Source organism: Pholcus phalangioides, unplaced genomic scaffold, assembly GCF_987345545.1.
Source record: "Pholcus phalangioides strain wild (caught in Gottingen) unplaced genomic scaffold, Ppha-v1.0 ptg000011l_1, whole genome shotgun sequence".
NCBI lineage: Eukaryota > Metazoa > Arthropoda > Arachnida > Araneae > Pholcidae > Pholcus > Pholcus phalangioides.
This window is the reverse complement of record NW_028301604.1, coordinates 42,785,176-42,807,040: the sequence shown is the minus strand read 5'-3', so window position 1 is coordinate 42,807,040 and position 21,865 is coordinate 42,785,176. Positions and strand designations below refer to the sequence as shown.

General features: G+C 40.4%; 3 protein-coding genes across 3 annotated transcripts in view; all 3 read left to right on the top strand.

Moving 5' to 3' along the window:
* Positions 1 to 355: 355 nt before the first annotated feature.
* LOC149080443 (uncharacterized protein F54H12.2-like) lies at positions 356 to 1,135 on the top strand. The gene has a single exon (XM_089238748.1). It carries the CDS (start codon positions 356 to 358, stop codon positions 1,133 to 1,135), a length of 780 nt encoding a protein of 259 aa, XP_089094874.1.
* A 3,767-nt stretch (positions 1,136 to 4,902) lies between these two features.
* LOC149080442 (uncharacterized) lies at positions 4,903 to 5,715 on the top strand. The gene has a single exon (XM_089238747.1). The coding sequence runs from the start codon at positions 4,903 to 4,905 to the stop codon at positions 5,713 to 5,715; it is 813 nt and encodes a 270-aa protein (XP_089094873.1).
* An 11,404-nt stretch (positions 5,716 to 17,119) lies between these two features.
* The window catches only part of LOC149080439 (hemocyanin C chain-like), a 345,862-nt gene continuing 341,116 nt past the window's right edge, over positions 17,120 to 21,865 (top strand). The window contains exon 1 of the mRNA XM_089239556.1: positions 17,120 to 17,389. Within this exon, the coding sequence (XP_089095682.1) occupies positions 17,185 to 17,389 (205 nt within the window). The 5' untranslated portion in view covers positions 17,120 to 17,184. The remainder of the gene's footprint in view (positions 17,390 to 21,865) is intronic.

Sequence of the window (21,865 nt, the reverse complement as noted above, 5' to 3'; positions counted from 1 at the left end):
TTCAAGGCGCAAATGCGAGCCGATCTCCCCGTTAAAAAGTCTCGCCACAGAGAGCAACAGTCCTACAACGGTAAATCATTCAACCATAACACTTCACTCATAGTTAGTAAAACTGGGGGGCAGCACTACACATAACAAGCATTACACAGAGACAAACTTTACGTCAGGTTGCACTACACGTACACGCACATTCCCGCATGTACCGATTAGTTGGGGGGTTCCGCGGGGGGGGGGGTGCATGTGTGGTGTAGTAGTAGTAGGTAGGGGCTCGGGGATCCATGATGTTCTTAAGTCAGCCACCTCGTTGGGCGATTTGCCTGTTGTGGCGTTGTATTTGTATTTGTTATAATACATGATGGGTACTATTCACGGAGACATATTTTGTCAACAGCGACTCCTACTGAATCTTGTCTCTCTAAGAATAAAAATAATACGTAGCAAGTCAGAATTCTGTCTCCTTTCACCAGACAAAGATGCAAACTTCAAAGTCATTCTCCGTGACGCCTGTTTATACATAAGACATGTCAAAGTGTCTCCTGGTGTGCTTGTGGGACATGGGAAAGCTCTGAGCCATACTCCAGCCAAGTATCCGATAGACAGAGTAATATGTAAAGTTTACTCGCTACATCAGGGTAGCATGTCGTGGGTTCAAGACAGTCTCGTCGTTGGACAATTACCCAAGAGAGTGGTAGTCGCTTTAGTAGACAACGACGCTTTTTCGGGATCGTATAGCAAATCGCCGTTCGAGTTTAAACATTACGATCTTAACTTCATAGCCGCATATACTGACGGACAGCCAGTACCTTTCAAGCCTCTAGAGCCCCAATATGATCAAGGATTATATGTCAGAGCGTATCATAGTTTGTTTTTAGGGACTGAAAAAGCCTGTCAAGACAGGGGTATAGACATCTCTCGAAGTGAGTTCCCATTGGCGTACGCTATCTACGCCTTTGATCTCAGCGCCGATCTCTGCCAAGGTGATCATTTCAATCTGATCAGGCACGGCAACCTACGACTGGAAACAAAGTTTAAAGCCCCGCTTGTCCAACCAGTCTCTGTCATTGTCTACCTGGAGTTCGACAACGTCGTAGAAATAAATCAGGCACGAAACATCCTCCATGATTTCAGCAGTTAAAATATATATTCGTCTCAAATAAAAACAATTTTAGAGCGGGAAACACCATATTTCATCGATGTGTTTCCATGTGACATGTTACCTGTGCATATTCAAACTTATCCGGCGTCTTTAGTTGTGAACGCAGATAAGCATACAGAACCTGGTTCTCACTGGATGGCAATCAACATTCCGGATAAGAACACCTTGGAATATTTCGATTCTTACGGACAGAAACCAGAGACTTACGGAAAAGAAATTGCATCATTTACAAGAAGATATAAAAACATTTTATGGAACTGGGCTCCTCTACAATCACCTACCTCCAATGTATGTGGACAGTATGCTGTGTTCTTCGTGATACAGAGAAGTAGAAATGTAAGTTTAGAAAGTATTGTTAAGAAACTAAACAGAAAAGGAAATGATTTTGCTGTTTATCAGTATGTGAAAAAACATTTTGCTGTACGAATGTTTTTCAAGAAGTAATAAAGAGATTTTGCCGATACATTGTGTTGTCTTTTATTTCTGTCGTTTGAAGTTTTTTTATTAAAATGTTATGTGAATAATCTTCACGCATAGTAAAATGAGACACAACAAGTTCATTCAGTTCAAATATTTATTCATATCAAGATATCGATTGCATGCTCGATAAGTTTATACATTTGTCTGGAATTTAAATTTATTCCTTTTATCGTCGGTGTGTTATTGACAAAAACACGAATATCATAAATTGTATTACATCTCGTGAAATAAACACCATCACCAAGAGATTCGGAACGGGAACAGTTTCCTCTAAATTTAAAGCTTGGGTCGTCGTACGCAGTCAATGCAAGGCTAGATAAAGTGATAATTATAATCACGGACACAACGATGATCCCGATTAAGGCTTTTCCGGTTTCTTCACGGCTAAAAAAGTTTCTCTGGGCCGTCACAGCAATATCCGTCTCCTGTTGCATAATGGAACACTCAGTACTGAGAATGATGACGACCGATCCCCCGGAGCCACCGGAAGTCGATAGCGATAAGATATTGGAGGTCAATAGCGATAAGGCAGCAACAGCCAATAGCGATAAGACACCGGAAGTCGGATAATTAACAACAGATGTCAATAAACACCGGATGTCGGCATTCTGTAGAGATAAACAGCGTAGGTCACCTAATAGACAACAGAGGTCACTTGAAAAACACCGGAAGTCGCTTAATGAACAACAGATGTCACTTAATAAACACCGGATGTCGGCATTCTGTAGCGATAAACAGCGTAGGTCACCTAATAGACAACAGAAGTCACTTGATAAACACCGGAAGTCGCTTAATTAACAGCAGATCTCACTTAATGACCGGAAAAGAGATAATTTGTAATTATACATCTCGTACTATAGTAGATACCTCGTACTATATCTCAACACCGGAAGTCATTTAATTAACAACAGCTGCCACTTAACACCGCAAAAGAGATAAGACACCTCGTACTATATCTCACAACCGGAAGTGTGACGTCACTTCCGGCGGTGGAGTGGGGCCCATACTACTTATTGCTTCGGGGCTCTCGGTTGACAACCAGATGACCCTGTTGTTTGCGTGTTCACGGTTTGCCATTGTCGGCACCACAGAAAATGTCCTGAAGTCAATAATGCCATCCACTCGGTATCCCACGTTCCTTGGAGACTGGAAAAACATCTGTGCTACTCGCACAGCCGCATAACTTCAAAAGGGAACCACCTTCGATCATTGGACCCGTTATTTATGGCCAATGGCAAAAACCTCTAGCAGTCATTGTAACGATTTAGTATGTGTTCTCAGAAACGAACGAAGTATTTTACATATGCGTGGCAAATGTCAGCGACTAATCAGTGAAACACCTGCTGCACACAGAAAATAGTATATTTTTAATTGGTCATCAAGAAGCACATAACTACTGGTGATAACTCAAATACTGGTTTTTTTTTCTCAAAAACGCAGTGAATTACGTTGCGAGGGTTTTTGTTTTGATTTACACTGAAGAGCCAATAAAACTGGTGTAACTGCCTAATATCATGTAGGGCCCGCAGAAGTGCCGCAACACGACGTGGCATGGACTCGACTAATGTCTGAAGTAGTGCTGGAGGTAATTGACACCATGAATCCTGCAGGGCTGTCCATAAATCCGTAGGAGTAAGAGGGGGGTGGAGATCTCTTCTGAACAGCACGTTGCAAGGCATCCCAGACATGTTCAATAATGTTCATGTCTGGGGATTTAGGTGGCCAGCGGAAGTGTCTAAAGTCAGAAGAGTGTTCCTGGAGCCACTTTGTAGCACTTCTGGAAGTGTGGGGTGTCGCATTGTCCTGCTGAAATTGTCCAAGTCCGTCGGAATGCACAATGGACATGAATGGGTGCAGGTGATCGGACAGGATGCTTACGTACCTGTCACCTGTCAGAGTCGTATCTAGACGTATCACGGGTCCCATACCACGCCAACTGCACACGCCCCATACGATCACAGAGCCTCCACCAGCTTGAACAGTCCCCTGTTGACATGTAGGGTCCATGGATTCATGAGGTTGTCTCCATACCCGTACACGTCCATCAGCTCGAAGCAATTAGCCATCTCTCGTGCGCCGACTATAACACCACGTTCAAACTCACTTAAATCTCCATAACCTGCCATTGTAGCAGCAGTAACTGATCTAACAACTATGCCAGACACTTGTTGTGTTATATAGGCGTTGCCGACCGCAGCGCCGTACTCTGATTGGTTCCATATCTCTTTATTTGCATACGCATATGCCCGCACCAGTTTTTTTTCTCTTCAGTTTATTTTCCAGTGTGGACAAGTTCACAAATCTAAATTTTTGTTAAAAAATAAAGAAAAGTTTAAGTTTTAGAGTAGAAAATCGCGATAAAAGTTTTGCAATTTATTAGGTTACGGAATTTAACGTAAGCATCTATCGTGAATATACCGAAAGGAGTGTCTCGCCCAAAACTGAAAAATTTTCTGCTCTTCAGTGGACTTTTTTATGGCGAGTTACAATATATACATTTTTATTTTATATCATTACCTTCATTCTAGTTGAGATTAAATACAAAGTTCGATCGTAAAATATATTTTAAACTAATTAAGTTATTAAAATAGTGCTAATAAATAAGTGCTGCGTCGATGTCAGCACAAAAAATTCCATTGCCCACTATGAATGAAAACTTCGTATTTTTACACACTATGCGAAATTATTCTATAAAATTGAATATTAAGATATTTTTAGATTGATTTATGTATGACCAATTGAATCTTTTAATGAATTAGAGGCACCGAAATGAAGAAAACATTGAGGGGGGCTGAAAGTTGCCATTTGTCCCGTATATACGGTTTCAAGCCCTTGTGGCGACGAATATTCCTCGAGATGGCAGTCGTGTCGCGCGCGCCCTCTTCGGCTCTACTAGCTGAAACGCCCACACGTTTCTGACCGATGTTCTCGGATGTACTGTATAATATTGTAGAGTCTTCTTGTTGTTGTATCAGTCGGTCGCTTAATTCTCGCTCTCAAAGTTAATTAAATAAATGTTAATTATTTGTTAACTCTTGATCATGTTATTACATCACGGAACAAAACATCAAATAGCCGAACCTACTAGCTAAACTGGTGACAACCGGCCGTTCAATATGGATATTATCGCACCTGCTTCACTTTCGTTTATCAGCACCATGTGGTCTTCTCATTAGCACGGATTTTTGCCGTTAATATTTTTCAGGTAGGCGAAACTTTTATTTCACGTTCAACAATTTAGTGAACTGAACTGCTCTTAATCGATCATGGCAAATCCGAATGCACAACAGGATCAATCATCTCAAGCTGATGTCAGCGCACGTGCTTTCGATTTGTGCCGTGTCGCTTTCAAGGCACCTCCATTCTGGGAAACGGATCCTGCCGTGTGGTTTGCACAAGTGGAGTCACAATTTTTAGTTTCTGGCATCTCTAATGACTTAACAAAATTCCATTCTGTTGTCGCGTCATTAGATTCAAACGTTTTGAAATGTGTCCGTGACATTATCGTTCAGCCACCCACCACTGATGCCTATAACACGCTCAAAAAACGCGTGCTTGCATATTTCGAGCAATCGGAAAGTTCACGGCTTCGATTATTGTTCAACGATTTGCATTTAGGTGATCAACGTCCATCACAATTGCTTTGTGAAATAGAAAGTCTCAATGGCGGAAAACTAAACGAAAGCGCACTCTGTACGTTGTGGACCCAACGGTTACCCTACCATGTACAGCAGATTCTCAGTGCTTGTAGTGATGAATCTACAAATATTCGGAAGCTTGCTGCAATCGCCGATAAAGTCTGTGAGGTATCCAGAAACAGTACCGTAGTCGCGACTGTCGATTCTCATTCCGAGGTCAGCACCCTCCGTACAGAAATTGCCGAACTGAAAAATGTTTTTCAACAGTTTAGCAGCAACAATTCATCTCATTCGAGTTGCAGCCGCACTCGCTTTCGCAACCGTTCCAGAAACCGATCCCGATCCAGTCCACGTTCTCAAGGGCTGTGTTGGTACCACAACAATTTCGGCGAGAAGGCTGGCAAGTGTGTCACTCCTTGCAACTGGTCTACGGGAAACTAGTCGGCGCAGCTGCTTCGAACGCAAAACTCGAACACGATTTCTAGTGGACAGCGGTGCAGTTATTAGTTGCTTTTCCAAACGGCTAACGTCCTCGAAATGTCTTCCTACGGAATTCAAGCTGTATGCAGCGAACGGGTCTGAAATCCGGACTTACGGTAAGCTCAGACTAGAACTTGATTTTGGGTTGAGGCGAATATTTACATGGAATTTCATTATTGCCGATATTTCTACCCCAATTTTGGGCGCCGATTTTCTTGAACGATTCGACTTACTAGTCGACGTCAAAAATAAGTGTATTCGCGATAACGAAACATTCTTATCAGCGGTATGTTCATTTGCTGAATGCCCACATACGAGTTTAGCTATTGTCAATGGGAAATCACAGTACGATACCATTGTACGTAAATTTCCCCAATTATTGGGCTCTAATCCCCAAATCAAGCCAGGTTATGACATGCTGAGTCATTGTATAGAAACAACCGGACCTCCAGTATTTTCGAAACCGAGGAGAGTCAATCCCGAAAAACTCGCTGCTTTGAAAACCGAATTTCAAATGCTCATGAATCAAGGTATTTTGAGGCCATCAAAAGCCCATGGACCAGCCCCATGGACAACCATTTTGTGCAAAAGAAAGACAGTACTTGGCGCATATGTGGGGATTTCAGAGCGCTCAGTAAAGTTACCGTAGCTGATAAGTACTCGCTCCCCCATATCCACGACTTCATACTGGGATTGCGAGGAAAGAAGATATTTTCAAAAGTTGACCTCGTCAGGGCTTATCAGCAGATACCCATCGAGCCTAAGGACATTCCAAAAACCGCTGTAACCACTCCAATTGGCTTGTTCGAATTTCTGAAGATGCCATATGGTCTCCGAAATGCTGGAAGCACATTTCAACGTTTTGTTGACAACATTCTTCGCGATCTCGATTTTTGTTTCGCTTATTTGGACGATATCTTCATCTTTTCTGAGGATGAATCTTCCCATAAGCAACATTTAGAGACGCTCGTCCAGAGACTCCAGGACTTTGGACTGGTAATCAACTTGCACAAATGCGTTTTCGGCGTTACCGAAATTTCTTTTTTAGGATTCTTGGTATCAGAAAAAGGAGTTTCTCCCTTACCCGACAAAGTTCGTACCTTAGTCGAGTACCCCTTGCCTAAGACAGTTAAAGAACTCAGAAATTTTCTTGCCGTTCTAAATTTCTACCACCGATTTTTGAAGGGCGCTGCAACAAAACAATCTTGTTTATATGTTCTCGTAAGCAATAAACGTAAGAATGACAAAAAACCCCTATCGATTGGACTGACACTACTAAAGAAGCTTTTGAATCATGCCAACAAATTAATTGTTGATGCCACTGCTTTAGCATTCCCAGAGCACCATGCTCAATTGGTTCTGATGGTCGATGCATCTGACTTTGCAGCAGGCACTGCATTGCAACAGAAGGTTGAGAAAGGACTTGAACCTCATGGTTTTTTTTTTCTAAAAACTTTCTCCCACTCAAAAAAAATACAGCACATTTGATCGTGAACTTTTGGCAATTTATTTGGCCGTCAAACACTTCCAACATATGTTAGAAGGCAGACAAGTCGTTATTTTCAGCGATCACAAGCCTCTTACATTTGTGTTCAATCAAAAGCTAGAGAAATCATCTGCTCGTCAAACACGGTATCTAGAACTCATTAGTCAGTACACCACTGATATTCGGCACGTATCAGGTGAAGAAAACGTTATTGCTGACACATTATCAAGAATCAACGAAATAAAACTATCCGATTCTTTAGACCTAGATTCCATGGCTGCTGATCAACAAAATGATCAGGACTTAAAAATTCTGCTAACATCAAACACTAATCTTCAGTTGCGTCTTGTGACTTTCCCTACTGGCAATACACCCATCTATTGTGATGTTTCTAATGGACGTATTAGACCTTACGTTCCAGGTAACTGGTGCAAGATTGTCTTCGACAAGATCCATAAACTGTCACATCCTGGTGCCAAGGCCACTTTGAAGCTCCTGCAGCAACGTTTCGTGTGGCAATCCATGAGAAAAGACTGTTCTGCATGGTGTCGACAGTGCATTTCATGCCAAAAGGTGAAGGTTCACAAGCACACGCGGTCTCCTCTTGCAGAGTATCCGCTTCCATCTGACAGATTTCGCCATGTCCATCTTGACATTGTCGGCCCCCTTCTGCCATCTAATGGGAATTCCCACCTGCTCACCTGCATTGATAGATACACACACTGGCCTGAGGCCGTTCCTATTCCGGATCAAACAGCCGAGACTACGGCTTCAGCATTCATCAATTGCTGGGTGTCCCGTTATGGCATTCCTGATGTCATCACAACTGACCGGGGCACGAATTTCGAATCTCATCTTTTCCAGCATTTGTCAAGACTACTCGGTGTTCAGCGAATTCGCACTACCTCTTACCATCCTCAAGCCAATGGGATGGTAGAGAGATTTCATCGAACCATGAAAAGTGCTCTGATGGCAGTAGACTCAGTGCATTGGAGCGAGGCTCTACCTTTGATGTTGCTATCTCTTCGATCAACAGTTCGTGAAGATCTGCAATCATCACCATCTGAATTAGTTTTCGGATCTGTCCTCAGACTTCCCGGGGAACTCATCCAAAGTTCTGACCAACTGCCAGTTCCAGCACCTGTATTCGTCGAGAGGATTCGCCAACACATGTCCGAACTGCGACCAACACCAGCTTCTAACCATGCCAAACAAGCAGTATTCGTGTCAAAGGACTTGAAGGATTGTTCTCACGTCTTTCTACGAACTGATGCTGTGAGACGTCCATTGGTTCCTCCATATCAAGGACCATATCATGTCGTATCTAGGGACTCCTAGAAAATTTTTCCTTACTAATTAACAATAAGAAAGTTTATGTTTCTATTGATCGGGTAAAGCCTGCATATATCCAGCAAGAAGCCAACACGTCTCCCTTTCCCAGTGTTGTTAATGTGCCCATACCTAATGCGTGTAACACGAAATCTGGCCGCAAAATTAAGTCCGTAGTCCGTTTTCAGGCGGGCGTTTAATCTACGGGGGGAGTATTGTGGCGACGAATATTCCTCGAGATGGCAGTCGTGTCGCGCGCGCCCTCTTCGGCTCTACTAGCTGAAACGCGCACACGTTTCTAACCGATGTTCTCGGATGTACTGTATAATATTATAGAGTCTTCTTGTTGTTGTATCAGTCGGTCACTTAATTCTCGCTCTCAAAGTTAATTAAATAAATGTTAAATATTTGTTAACTCTTGATCATGTTATTACATCACGGAACAAAACATCAAATAGCCGAACCTACTAGCTAAACCCTTATGCAGGAGAGGGAGTGGATCGTTGCATTGTATATTGATTATTGGTGACTCAGCCACGTCGTAAAATATATTGGGGCGCTCAAACAGCCTCAGTACCCAGGTTCCGGCGCCTAAGCAATGATGATGTTTACTGCAGTTGCTGATAAAACGTTTCGTTTATGTTTGTCTGCACGTTATTAATACTTTACCGGAAAAAAAGGTTGCATCACTCCATAAGATAATAATGGATTCAATTCATTAAACGTGTTTTAATTATTAATCAACTGATTAAAAGGGTTTAAATTAATTAATCAACTAATTAAAAGGGTTTAAATTTATTATTCAATTAATTAAAAGGGTTTAAATTTATTATTCAATTAATTAAAAGGGTTTAAATTTATTATTCAATTAAAGAGGGGTTTAATTAACTAATTGATTAAATGAGTTTTTAATTAATTAAATAATTAGCTGACAATCAAAAGGTAATTGGTTGTTTATCAATTATTAACTTATGAAAGAGTAAGCTATTCCAGACCGGGCCGTAGACTCATAGAAATTTGATTCACCGGGCCGCGGTTCCCAAAAGGTTGAGAACCACTGCTCTACACCATAGTTTCCCAACCTTTTTGTCCCATCGCCCCCTTGTTCAGAAATTTTTTTCTCCCCATCGCCCCCAAGGCAATCTAACCTATAGGATCCTATGTTATACCAGTAGCTTCTACCGCCCCCTGGAACATTCCATCGCCTACGTAGGGAATCACTGCTCTACACCAAACAGTTATGTCTTTGTTTTGATTAGGCCAAAAATAATGGCTATTGATTAATCGTTGAGTGGCCTTGATGCCAGCATGAGATAAGCCATGTACTTGTTCGAAAATGTACCTGTTCAGCAGGGAAATTCAGAATTTTTAAGTGAAAAATTTTCATTGTATCGCGAATGCAATGGCAATTTAAACTCAGAGAACTAACTGGTTACGCAATTTCTCGGCTCATAGAGATTGATTGAAACAATGAGGAATAATGTTTGCACATAATCAAGACTTCAAATAGATTCTTTTACAAGTAAATTTGCGGATGCGTCCACGAAAGCCTACCCGAATTTTTTAGTAGTGCTTTACACGCGTAATCGATGTAGAGTAAAATATTAAGTTTCTGTGAATTCGTGCTTTCCTTCTTTGTTTCTGTGTATTTATTATAATACGTAATTAAATATTGTTTTCTTTTTTACATTGGATAGGAATGAAAATCGGCGAATTGGATCCCGTGTCCTTGGGTGGGCGGCTCTGGATTTTATTCGTTGTTAAAATGAATACAAGTGAAAAATTTTCGTGGTACTCACAGGCGGGATGTCCGATAAGCTTCCGAGTCGGGGGCATCATGTGGACGTTTACAGGTTTCATTTTGGGGCCCTGGATGAATTTCGTTGTTTTCTGTTGCTTAGCATTGTAGAATTTGCAACAGCGGAAGCCGGAGATAAATCCTGTTTGGAGCCCCCACTAAAAATCTGAGTATTGGTTTCCCCTCTACTGGATGTGGGTGACCTGGATTTCATTCGTTATAGTGAAATGAATACAGATAAAAATTTGTCGTAGCCCTAACAGGGGGGATGTCTGATAAACTTCCGAGTCGGAGGCCCCATGTGGAAGTTGACAGGTTTTATTTTGGGGTCCTGGATGAATCTCATTATTTCCTGTTGCTTAGCATTGTAGAATTTGCAACAGCGGAAGCCCGAGATAAATCCAGTCTGGGTGCCCCATTAAAAATCTGCGTATTAGTCCCAGTTACTCGATGTGGAAGCCCTGGATTTTATTCGTTGTAAAATTAATAAAAATGGAATTTTTCTTGGCCCTCACAGGGGGGATGTCCGACAAGTTTCCAGGTCGGAGGACACTGTGGAAGTTGACAGGTTTCATTTTGAGGGCCCTGGATGAATCGAATTTTTTTTGTTTTTGTTTTATACTGTAAAATTTGCAACAGTGGAAGCCCGAGATAAATCCATTCCGGGTCACCGCTAAAATTCTGGTAATTGGGTAACGGGTTCTTGAATGGGGGCTTGGAATTTATTTGTTGGTAAAAGGAATACAAGTGAAAATTTTTCATGGTCCAACAGGGCTCCAGTCTGGGGACCCCCATGGGGAAGTTTTCTCATGAATCACTTTTTTTTTGTTGCATTATTAGTGTAAAATTCGTCAGTAAGCTGTTGCATTCACATGACACTCTGATAAAATGGGCCACAATAAATAAGATATGTTGAAAGAGAAAAGGAGTGTTGGCCGCCGAAGGCGGTAGGGGGACAGAGCCCACCTAGTCTTTTCTATAAATTTTATCGGTATACTAGACACTAGAGCAGTGGTTCTCAACCGGGGGCCATATGGCCCCAGGGAGGCCACGAATGAAAATCTTGCAAAAGGGGAGCCACGGCTACTGATACGGGGGGCCACGAAGAAATTTGTGACATTAAATTTTTTTTAGTCACTCTGACCAAAAAAAATTAATTTCAAACACAAAATGCATAGAATATATTTTTCGCAATTTTTCCCCTATTCAAGTAACATTAACATGAGGAAGGAAATAAAAAAAGTGGTTCATGTAATCTCGGTGGTTTTACGACTTGGGGGTGACAGTAGGCCCTGACACAAACTATAGAAGAGGTTTAAGCAAAATGGAATAACTGTAAAGACAGAAAATTGTGTGTGTTCAGACTTTTCATTCAAAGAGGGCTGCCATAAAGAAAACAGACAAAGATTTGTTGACCATTCATTGACATTCTTTTGAGTGCTGGTAGTAAATGTAATCCAAGAAGTAGATGGGTGAAAAATGAAAGCTTGTAAAAAACCCATCGTTTTCATGCAATTACAGACGGATAGCCATTTAGTTTAGCACAAAGCTATCTTCAGCCAGCACTGAGTGGTCTGATGGGGAATATATTTATAAAAATCGAATAGAGAATGATTGCTCTGGGGTATTTTTTATGAATTTTGAAAGGGGGTGCCAACAGATTGGCACCCCCTGTTGAAAAGAAATAAAGTCGAATTCAGTTATAACGAACTCCAAGAGACCAAATCTTACATGCGGAAAAATACCCGCGAAATTTAAAAATTTTTAAAACTACATTGCTGTGATAATGTATTGGGACAGGGGCGTCTTCAGCGAGGGTGCAAGGGGTGCGGCGCACCCGGGCGGCAGGTTGTAAGGGGAGGCAGCTCAGACTTTACTTAAGACAAAATTTAACACAGTAAAAATTCACGACATCACGCTTTTGAGTCATACTATACCTCGACAACGGAAACGTTGAGAAAATAGACAAGGCCTCTGATCGTAATACCGGAAACAAGAACGTAAGCTATCTAGGCGGCTCAAGACAAAATCTGTACCCGAGTGGGACTTATTTTTTGCGCCTCCTACCTATTGCTCTCTTCATAGCCCCTACCTCCTGCATCAGGGAATCTTTCGTGGTTTTCCACGGGGCCCCTTCTACAATTAATTTATAGAGTGAAAAAAGAAAAGTTATGAGGATTTAGTCCCGGGCCACAAGCTGGAGCCCTGTCAGCCCTACCCTTAGAAGGTCATGCCCCTCCCTCACAATTTATCCAAACAACTCCTAACAAAAACATTTTTTTTCGGCCCTTCATTTCGGATTCTGCACCTCCCCCCCTCCCCCCCCCAGAGCCGACAGTTCGGTTTTTTTTGGCCAATGGAATTTTTTTTACCCATTCACCCCGGATTTAGCATCCTCTTAAGCGGTGCCCCGTGTGGCCGCAATGGGTCGCATGGCCAAGCGCCACCCCTGTACTCTATTACAAGGGCCATGTGTGCATTTTGGTTCCCTCACCTATGGCTCCCACAAGAGCCCGGGATAATTCTTATAAGTTTTTGACTTTTCCTGGCTATAAATTAACTATAGAACGGGCCGTGAGAAATCTGACTGGGAGGAGGTCTGCAAAAGATCCCAACTTAGGGGCCCATACCCTCACTCAGAATTTGATCTACAATAGTCAAATGAAGGCAAAGGAAAAATTTGGTTTTTCACTTTTCCGGCCCCTGGAATACCGGAAGCGCCTTTGAATAAATTTTCTTAATAAAAATTACCCCGTTAAATATCATCTTTACAGGATAAGTTATGATTGCTCACAAAAATAAGTGCTCTTTCAAGGATTAAGTTATCTGGCATTTATTAAGAATAATAAAATAATTCTAGAACAAAAAACAAAGACAAAAAATTTTCTACTTCAAAAGCGGGACGTTTGGTCACGCTCATTTTGCACGATAAACAATGATATGCGGCTTTCTTCTGAAAAAAAAACAGGTTTATCTCCAGGTGCGCTTCACCGAAGCCCTATCATCCTCCTGGCAGGGTCGCCAGTAGGGGCGGCACATGAGGCTTCGCACCCGGGCGGCCGGTAAGCTCGAGCCGCCCCTGTATTGGGACTTCCTCTAAGATTGGCACCACATCTTTAAAGTTTTTTTTAATCGATACTGTAATGCTTCCTTTTAACTGCCCTACTACTGGCCTGAAGCACATCCTAAATAATTTTAATGCAATTTCCCTATCCTGCAAGAACAATGTTGTGGACATTAGAAAAAAAATTCTAAAAAGGCGTATGACTACATTTAAAGCAATTTAAATCCGTTGATTAGAGACTCACTGCATGTGCTGATTTCTAAAAAAAGTGCAATAAATTCACACGTAAGTCTTCACTTTGAAATGTCTGTAAACCGCTCAATGCGTCTCTTTGTATCTGTCAACTTAAAATTTATGGTTTTTAGTGTTCATAATACGCATGCAAAACCAATTCAGCGAGGCGTTTTCACAATCTGCAAAAACTGCTTGGATTTGATAGTTGGAAATGATGTCTAAATGGCAAAGATTTGGAGTTCGAATCAAAATGAAAATGTAAAATAATTGAAATTGTGCTTCGTATAAATGAAATATTTTAATATTGAAAGCTACATATATAGAGATTAATCGTGCCCGTAGTCAAACGTCTCATAAATGTGAAATTTTGTCATAAAACTGAGAGTGAGGCACGAATCCCCTTGCGCACAAGTGGGATTTCGAGGCATTTACGCACAACCGAGCCCGTCTTGGCCATTTTTCTTTTTCTCCTCACCCTTTCTTCCTTTTGTTTCCTTCCTAAATTTATAAAAGTAAAAAGGACATGATCATTATAAAAAGGACTGTTTTCAGATCAAATTGCCGAAGTTCAATTACTTTACTGCAAAAATGTCAGATTTTTTTTGGTGGAAATACAGTCAAACCCAAAGCGTATTAAAGACCCTTTATTACTACGTTTTGGTCAAACCCCATTAGACCGGAACTCCAAGAGACCCGAGAAATCACTTTGTAATAACGAAATTTCGTTAGAAAGGAATTTCAGATTTTTATATTGTTCCCATGTAAACCTATCCGAGGGATTAGAAAAGTTTTCGTTAAAACGATATTTTTCCCGTTATAATGGTATTTGTTAAAATGAGAGTTGACTGTATTTCGTCTCAAGTTATTTTTTTACGTGTACGTGCAGGTTGCATGGGTAACACGGCGTATGACACTTTACTGGCGGCTGGTTAGTCTTAGAGACATACCCAAGTAGAAAAAGTATCCAAATCACGTGTCCAACTAAGATATGTCTTTTATTTTGTAAGGGGTTGTATAGCTATAAAATAAAAAAAGAACTTTTTATACCGTCCCGATTAAGAATTTGTTGCTCTGTCTTACCCGATGCCAACTAAAGTAATTTCACTTTTCTAAGTGCAATATTCACCGAGATATGCAAATTCGAAAAATTGAGGAAATTTGGGAAAAACAGCATTAAATGCGGGTAAAATGGTTTCCCCTCATTCGATGCTGTTTCTGTCCAACTTTCTTCGAATATCTCAGTGAAAACTTGAACTTAGACAGGTTGAATTTTTTCGTTGGAGACCAGGAAACAAAACTTTCCAATTGCGTTTTGGGGCACAGGGTGTCCGCATAAAAAGTTAACATTTTTATTTTAATAACTTTGTAACCCTTGACTGGCAACATGAATCAAATATCTGAGTAATACACATTATTCGGGTACTTTTTCCAACTGGAAGAATGCCTCTAGGACCAATGGTTCACCAGTAAAATGCCATATGCCCCGTTACCTATGCGCCCTGTATATGAAATATAGTACGGACTGTTATGTGAAATATTGTGTTGTGTTTAAGCCAACACGCACGTTGCTTCGTTCGCCTGCGAGAGAGCGGTCACATTATGAACCAAAAAGCCACTTGAAGGTAGCTTGTCATCCAACGAAATATCAGATTTTCACCGTATCGAAATTGAAGTCAACAAACTGATAATTTTCGTATTTGAAAATCTGATTATTTATATTTTCCGATGGGCTTGAAATCCTGTTAATGAATCATTATTATGTTCACACGAACAGCTTTGTCACTGCGTACATGATTTCTCTGGAATGAATACAAATACAACGCCACAACAGGCAAATTGCCCAACGAGGTGGCTGACTTAAGAACATCACGGATCCCCGAGCCCCTACCTACTACTGCTACACCACACATGCACCCCCCCCGCCCCCCGCGGAACCCCCCAACGAATCGGTACATGCGGGAATGTACGTGTAGTGCAACCTGACGTAAAGTTTGTTTCTGTGTAATGCTTGTTATGTGTAGTGCTGTCATCTGCCCCCAGTTTTACTAACTATGAGTGAAGTGTTATGGTTGAATGATTTACCGTTGTAGGACTGTTGCTCTCGGTGGCGAGACTTTTTAACGGGGAGATCGGCTCGCATTTGCGCCTTGAAGTTGGGAACCACAGAAAACCAACTTCAGCCGACCACCACTGTGGGGTTCGAACCCGGATTCTCGCATCATGAGTCCGGCACTATAACCACTCGACCACCACAGCGGCAAACAACTATTTAAAAAATTGTCACATGTATTTTAGTTCATTTTTTTAAATTCATAGTAGGGCTACAACATGAACCTATATCCTTGATACATGTATTATTGTTGAAGACGATGTGGAAGGTTGAACTTTTCAATTGTGATTCATTCGTGTGTGTATGTACTCCCTCATTACTACTTTTATCCGCATGAAGAGAATAAAATTAATAAAACTGCTTGCTACCACTTTTTGCGATTTTTATCATTATAAGAATGCATATTTTGGAAGCTACAACTGACATTTCTCAATGAAACCATAATCATTTACACACAAAAAATAATTAATTTGGAAATAATAAAAATTTTATCCAGTACAGTAACTTGACATTGTAACACGACTGAAGACATTGTGCCGTCTTCAAAGCGTAGAGTTTACATTGATTAAAAATATTTTTTTTAATTGGACTCACACAACACATAAAACATACAAATCAAACTGTGAAAAACACAAAACAATAAACTTCACAAAAAGTAACATTACGATGATACAGACACTTTGTGAGCCCAAGGGATTTATTCTATTTTTACTGTATTCTATTACGTTTATTTTGCTTTTTCGTTATTTTCATAAATTAAAAATTAATCAAATTAAATTCAAAAATATTTATACTTCAGACAATTTTTGAATAATTATCTTCCAATGGGAAAACGGGGGGGGGGGGAGTAGAAAATTATTCATGTTCGCAAGGGGGCCACAGGAATGAGAAATGGTTGAAAGGGGGCCATGGAGAAAAAAAGGTTGAGAACCACTGTACTAGAGTAAAGGAAACCCAACTTGCTAAATATGGGTTAAACCAATTTTAATGATTTATGATCGATGAAGAGAAATTGAAATGTTTTAAAAAGTGAAGCTATTATCTCACTGTCACATAAATTTTAATTCATAAGAATAATGAATATACACGTTTTTGGCTACGCTTTTTCAATCATCACATCGCTTAAACATTCGGAGCAGGGAAAAAATTTCGTTCGGTCTCTGAACACAGGAAGTCATACATTTCGAGATAATTTTATCTGCAAAATCAGTTGAGTGCTAAGAAAAGAGACGACTCGCGCCTACCATTACATCCCTCCTCAAAGAAACAAACAGTTCTTAGAAAGATCGTGTCTGAGTATGAAAGGCCGTATATAAAAATGATGACATTGTCGTCAGATCTCTCGTTCGGTTTTCCATTCTTATCTGTAACTGGTGCTTTCAAAGTGATAGTAGTAACTATCTAGAAGTATGTCGGAAAACGCTGCGGAGAAACAGATGCGGGTTTTGCCTCTTTTTGAATACAGCTCTCTTCCTACAAGAACGAAATTTGGATTACGTGTGGAGCGGGACATCAAACTAAGCGGATTGGGAATATTAGGTCGAGGTAGACTGTTTTCAACATTTCAACAAGATCATCTAGATGAAGCGAATAGGCTGGTTGAAGTTTTGCTCGGTAAGATCTGTTTGTATTTCACATTTACAATGAGAGATCACCTCTCAACTATTTCTTATTAACTATTGTTTCATCAAGAAAAAAAATCCTTTCAAGGAATATGGATGCGCATGATGTCAAATATCATTTAATGCCACTAACATGATGTGAAGTTTTTGCAAAATCAAAGCTTAAACTAATGAACTCTAGAAAATTAAATGGACACTCTTTTTCCGTGGATGTTGAATTGTGCAGGGGAAACTAATTCCTTAAAAAACTAATCACTTAAAAAAATACCTTGAGCATGATGATCCTTGAAACACTTGGAATAGTGTGTTACTAGTATTGCACTCTAGCGGATGTGTTTGAAGCGTTATGTAAAACTGAAAGTGTTAACGCTATAAATGCACTCGTATACATTATCTGATTAAATTTTATTAATGGCATGAATAATAAAACTTAACCCGGTGCTAATACATTCTCGTGCTGCGTAATTTTGCCAAATTCCAAAATATTCTTCAACTAAAGGTGTGGAGCTTTGGAGGGATTTGTGAAACAAAGTGTCACACAGTTAATAACAGCATTGGACTTGGCTCCATGTCAGATATCACAACTTTTCACGGGTTAAGAATCTCGAGACATGGTACATTTTCTCACTATATAAAGTCAAATAGACACGCGTCAATAGCACACACGTTGTAAAGCTTGCTTACTAGGGTGACTGCATGATCCACATTTTAACCCTTTGCCTGCCAGAAGGATGAAAATCCATGGGCCCTCAAATTTCGGAGAGCTTCTTCTCTCACTTCGTATTTTTTTCCTCCAATTATTCTACTACACATTGTAGAAACTTTCTCGATAATAACCAGTGTGGTGATAGAATAAGAGAATATTTATTGACTTTGATGCTTTATTGTCGGTGGTCGTGTTACCTGAAAATTGTGATGATCCTGAAATGGGGAGGAAGGAAAATGGCAATGACTGACGATGAAATGCAAAAAGAATTTGGGCTGAAAATCTATAGGGTAGTACATTTAAACGTTGTCTTTATTAAACACATAAGGGATAAAGTTGAAAGATGAACAAATGCTTGGATGTAGTTTGGTATGACCTTCATCATACTATGGCACAAAACAAACTCCACGCAGCAAGACATAGATTCAAATATTAAATGCAAGAAATATATTTTAAAAAATTTAACGCGAGATAGGTTTAAGCTCTGCTATATTACCCCATTAACGTTAAAAAATTGTGCACAAAGACGAGAATGAAAACTAAAAAAAAAAGGGGGAATGATGCGCATCATGGAAATAAATTTATGGGTACCCCTGAAAGTGTCCGTTGTCCGTTGCGAACAAGAGTAGCGATTCACAGTACTGTGGAATTTCGAAGCAAAAGTTCTATATTTTGCTGTTGAGGAGATCTGTCTCGCCATCACTTTCCAAGAAACGGCAACGCCGACATGCTATTGAAGAATACACGAATATATGTAGAATGTGCTCCACTGCCGTTGATCTTGCTCGTTTTATCATAGTTCGTAGAAGGTGATTGAGCATCGCCCTTTTTCGGAATCGCTGGAAGTTCTCACAGCACATCGCTGAGATCACCTGAGATTTTTAGTCACTGTTGGCAATACGAGTTTTAGTTTTTTGATGAAGTTTTGCAATTAGATCTTCACTTGTTTCGTAGGATTTACAAATTCTCGCGTAGATAAAAAAAAAATTGATAATGAATTTTGTCCCAGAGGACGACACCAAAAGCGGACCCCTCCCGCCGAAAGCTAAATCGTTGAGACTCTGTCAGTTTGCAGAGAAAAACGATCACCACGAGGCTGTGTTCATTTTCAACTGTTATAACCACCTATTAGCGACACACACAAAAAAAACTTTGAAGGAAAAAAAGAGAGGCATTTAGAGAGACCCAAGCCAGCACCTGTTAGAGATAGAAGGCCTCCGCACGCTGCTTGTGACGTCAGTAAGTAGTTCATTTTCGCTCAAAATATTCAGGGGAAAAAATTTCCTGCTCGTGCCAGTATCATTGTTGTGCTGAAAAGAAATGATCGGGCTCAGAATTGGCGATTGCTATGCCCCACATCCAATCACTATGCGGTATTTGTGAGCCACTCAGGAAGATTGTACGCCAAAATAAGAAGAAACGGAATAGGATGCTGTGCTTCAAAATGTAGCAAACTTGCTAGGTAGTCCGAATGATGTTTACGGCAACCCGTGCGGAAGCCTTCTATCTCTAGGAGATGCTGCCCAAGCACGGGTCTTTCTCATACGGGATCACATGTTGAAGTCTCTTTTTTTTTTCGGAGCCAAGCAAGGCTCGACAGTTCGCACCTCGGCGATCTTAGACGTATTTTTTTTCTCGCCACGCCGCCTACGTTACCACCTTTAGTGTATACAAGGTCAAACTAATTCGGTTTGGACATTCGTTTTGGTCTCTGTTTTTCGCCCGCCTTTGGTATGTCTGGTTATTGGTGACAATTTGCCGTGCTTACCATTCTTTTCGTGAGACCTTGAATATAGTGAAATAACGGTGACAGTCCAAAAAATAGTCAGGTCTTTGTTGGCGGAAGTATCGGCAAACACTTGGGGGGGGGGGAGGAGATTCATCTGTACATTCTTGCGAAAGTATAAATTTCGATACCATTTTGAAGGGGGACGAACACAAATTAAATATTTTCATGTCGTATGGCATGTCAACCAGATTACTGATAGAAAGCAAAGTATGGCAACTCCGTCTCTGACCAAACAATGTGACCGAATATGGAAGAAAAATTCGTCTGTCTTCATGTAATAAGTTTTGGCCGTTTATCCTCTTCGTCATCACAAACTTCACCAAATGTCCTCATCAACAATGTTCCTCGACTATGTCTTGGCACTTTGAAACAACAGAAATCGAAGCTCTACTAATGTGAGGGACAAAATGTTCTACGGCCTCCATCGTGTTTTGAAGCAAATTTAAGGCGTACTGTGTGTTCAAGACAAGACGAGGGAAACGAGAGAAAAGTAAAGCATAAAAATAATACCTAAACCCAACGTGGAAATCACGCCCACGGGGGGGGGGGGGGGTTCAATATTTTTGAAAGAGGGTTTGTGAAAATTTACATATTTGATGAAAAAATAATTTCTCAGAATTAATGAAAATATAACTAGACAAGAAAATAATTTAAGGATAAACGAAAATTCATATGCACACACACACGCACACAAACACACACAAATATGGAAAAAAATAATCTCAAAATAAATAAAATTCTCCAATAATGTATGGCTTTCTGTTTAAGTCAGCGCGCTGGGCTCCGTTGGGCCTGCAAGGACGGCACTGTGTGAATCGAGATAGCACAGTATGACATTATGGCAGTGGTTCTCGAACTTTTGTCGCTCCCCAGAATAGTTTAGAAGATATTTTCACTTATAAAAGAACCATTTCAAAGCATAAAGAAGCACCCAAATCGATATCTACAGTTCACTGCCACGCTCTTGACAAAAGTTGGCAGCGTCCATAGAATCCGTGACGCACACTTTGAGAAACACTGCCTTATGCACATTACACTTCATGGAAATAATTAAATCAATAAAATTAAATTCAATAATTCAATTCACCAAATTCAAAGGTCCCGCCCTGCGAACAGCATCACCTTAGTTATCCATGAGGTATCTAAAAGAAAGAAAAGAAACCCTTCAGAATCGGAACCACAAACACAAGAATTATTAATCAATAAAATTGATTCCTTCGAATCTATCTTATTAATTCACTAGCTGTTACCCGCGGCTTCGCTCGAGTGAATTTGGTAATCCGAAAATTGTTCCTTCAGCCCTTTAGGGAGTGAATTTTGAAAAATCCCTTCTTAGCGAGTCTTTGCATCAAATTTATAGTTTCAGCGGTTTACACTCGGTATGATTTCTCTACATAGCATTTCAACCCCCTTATGCCATCCTTAAGGGTCGAATTTTGAGAAACCTTCTTAGAGTGAGTCTTTATGTCATGAAATAAAACTACTGACCAAATTTCATTAATATAGGCTCCAGTGGTTTCGGCTCTGCATGATTTCTCTGTATAACCTTTGAACCCCCTTGTGACCTCTTTAGGGGTCGAATTTATAAAAACTCTTTCTTAATAGGTCTTTACTTCATAAAATAAAACTAATGACCGAATTTCATATTCATAACTCCAGTGATTTCGGCTTGGCGATGATGAATCAGTGAATCAGTCAGTCTCTCTCTCTCAGGACATGTCTATATATATATATACAGAGAGAGAGAGAGGGAGATATAGATATTCCCGATTTTTTAGCCGTCACTGAAACATGGTTTTATATATACATATATAAATAACATCAGAACACCAAATTTTTCCCCAAACTATTCTGCTTTCCGCAAAGACAGAAACTCCCATGGCGAGGTGTCACCCCTTATCTTTAATAGCTCTATCCCCCTAACCGAAATCCCCCAGAACTCCAATGTAGAAATCATTGGTGCTGAATAGCGT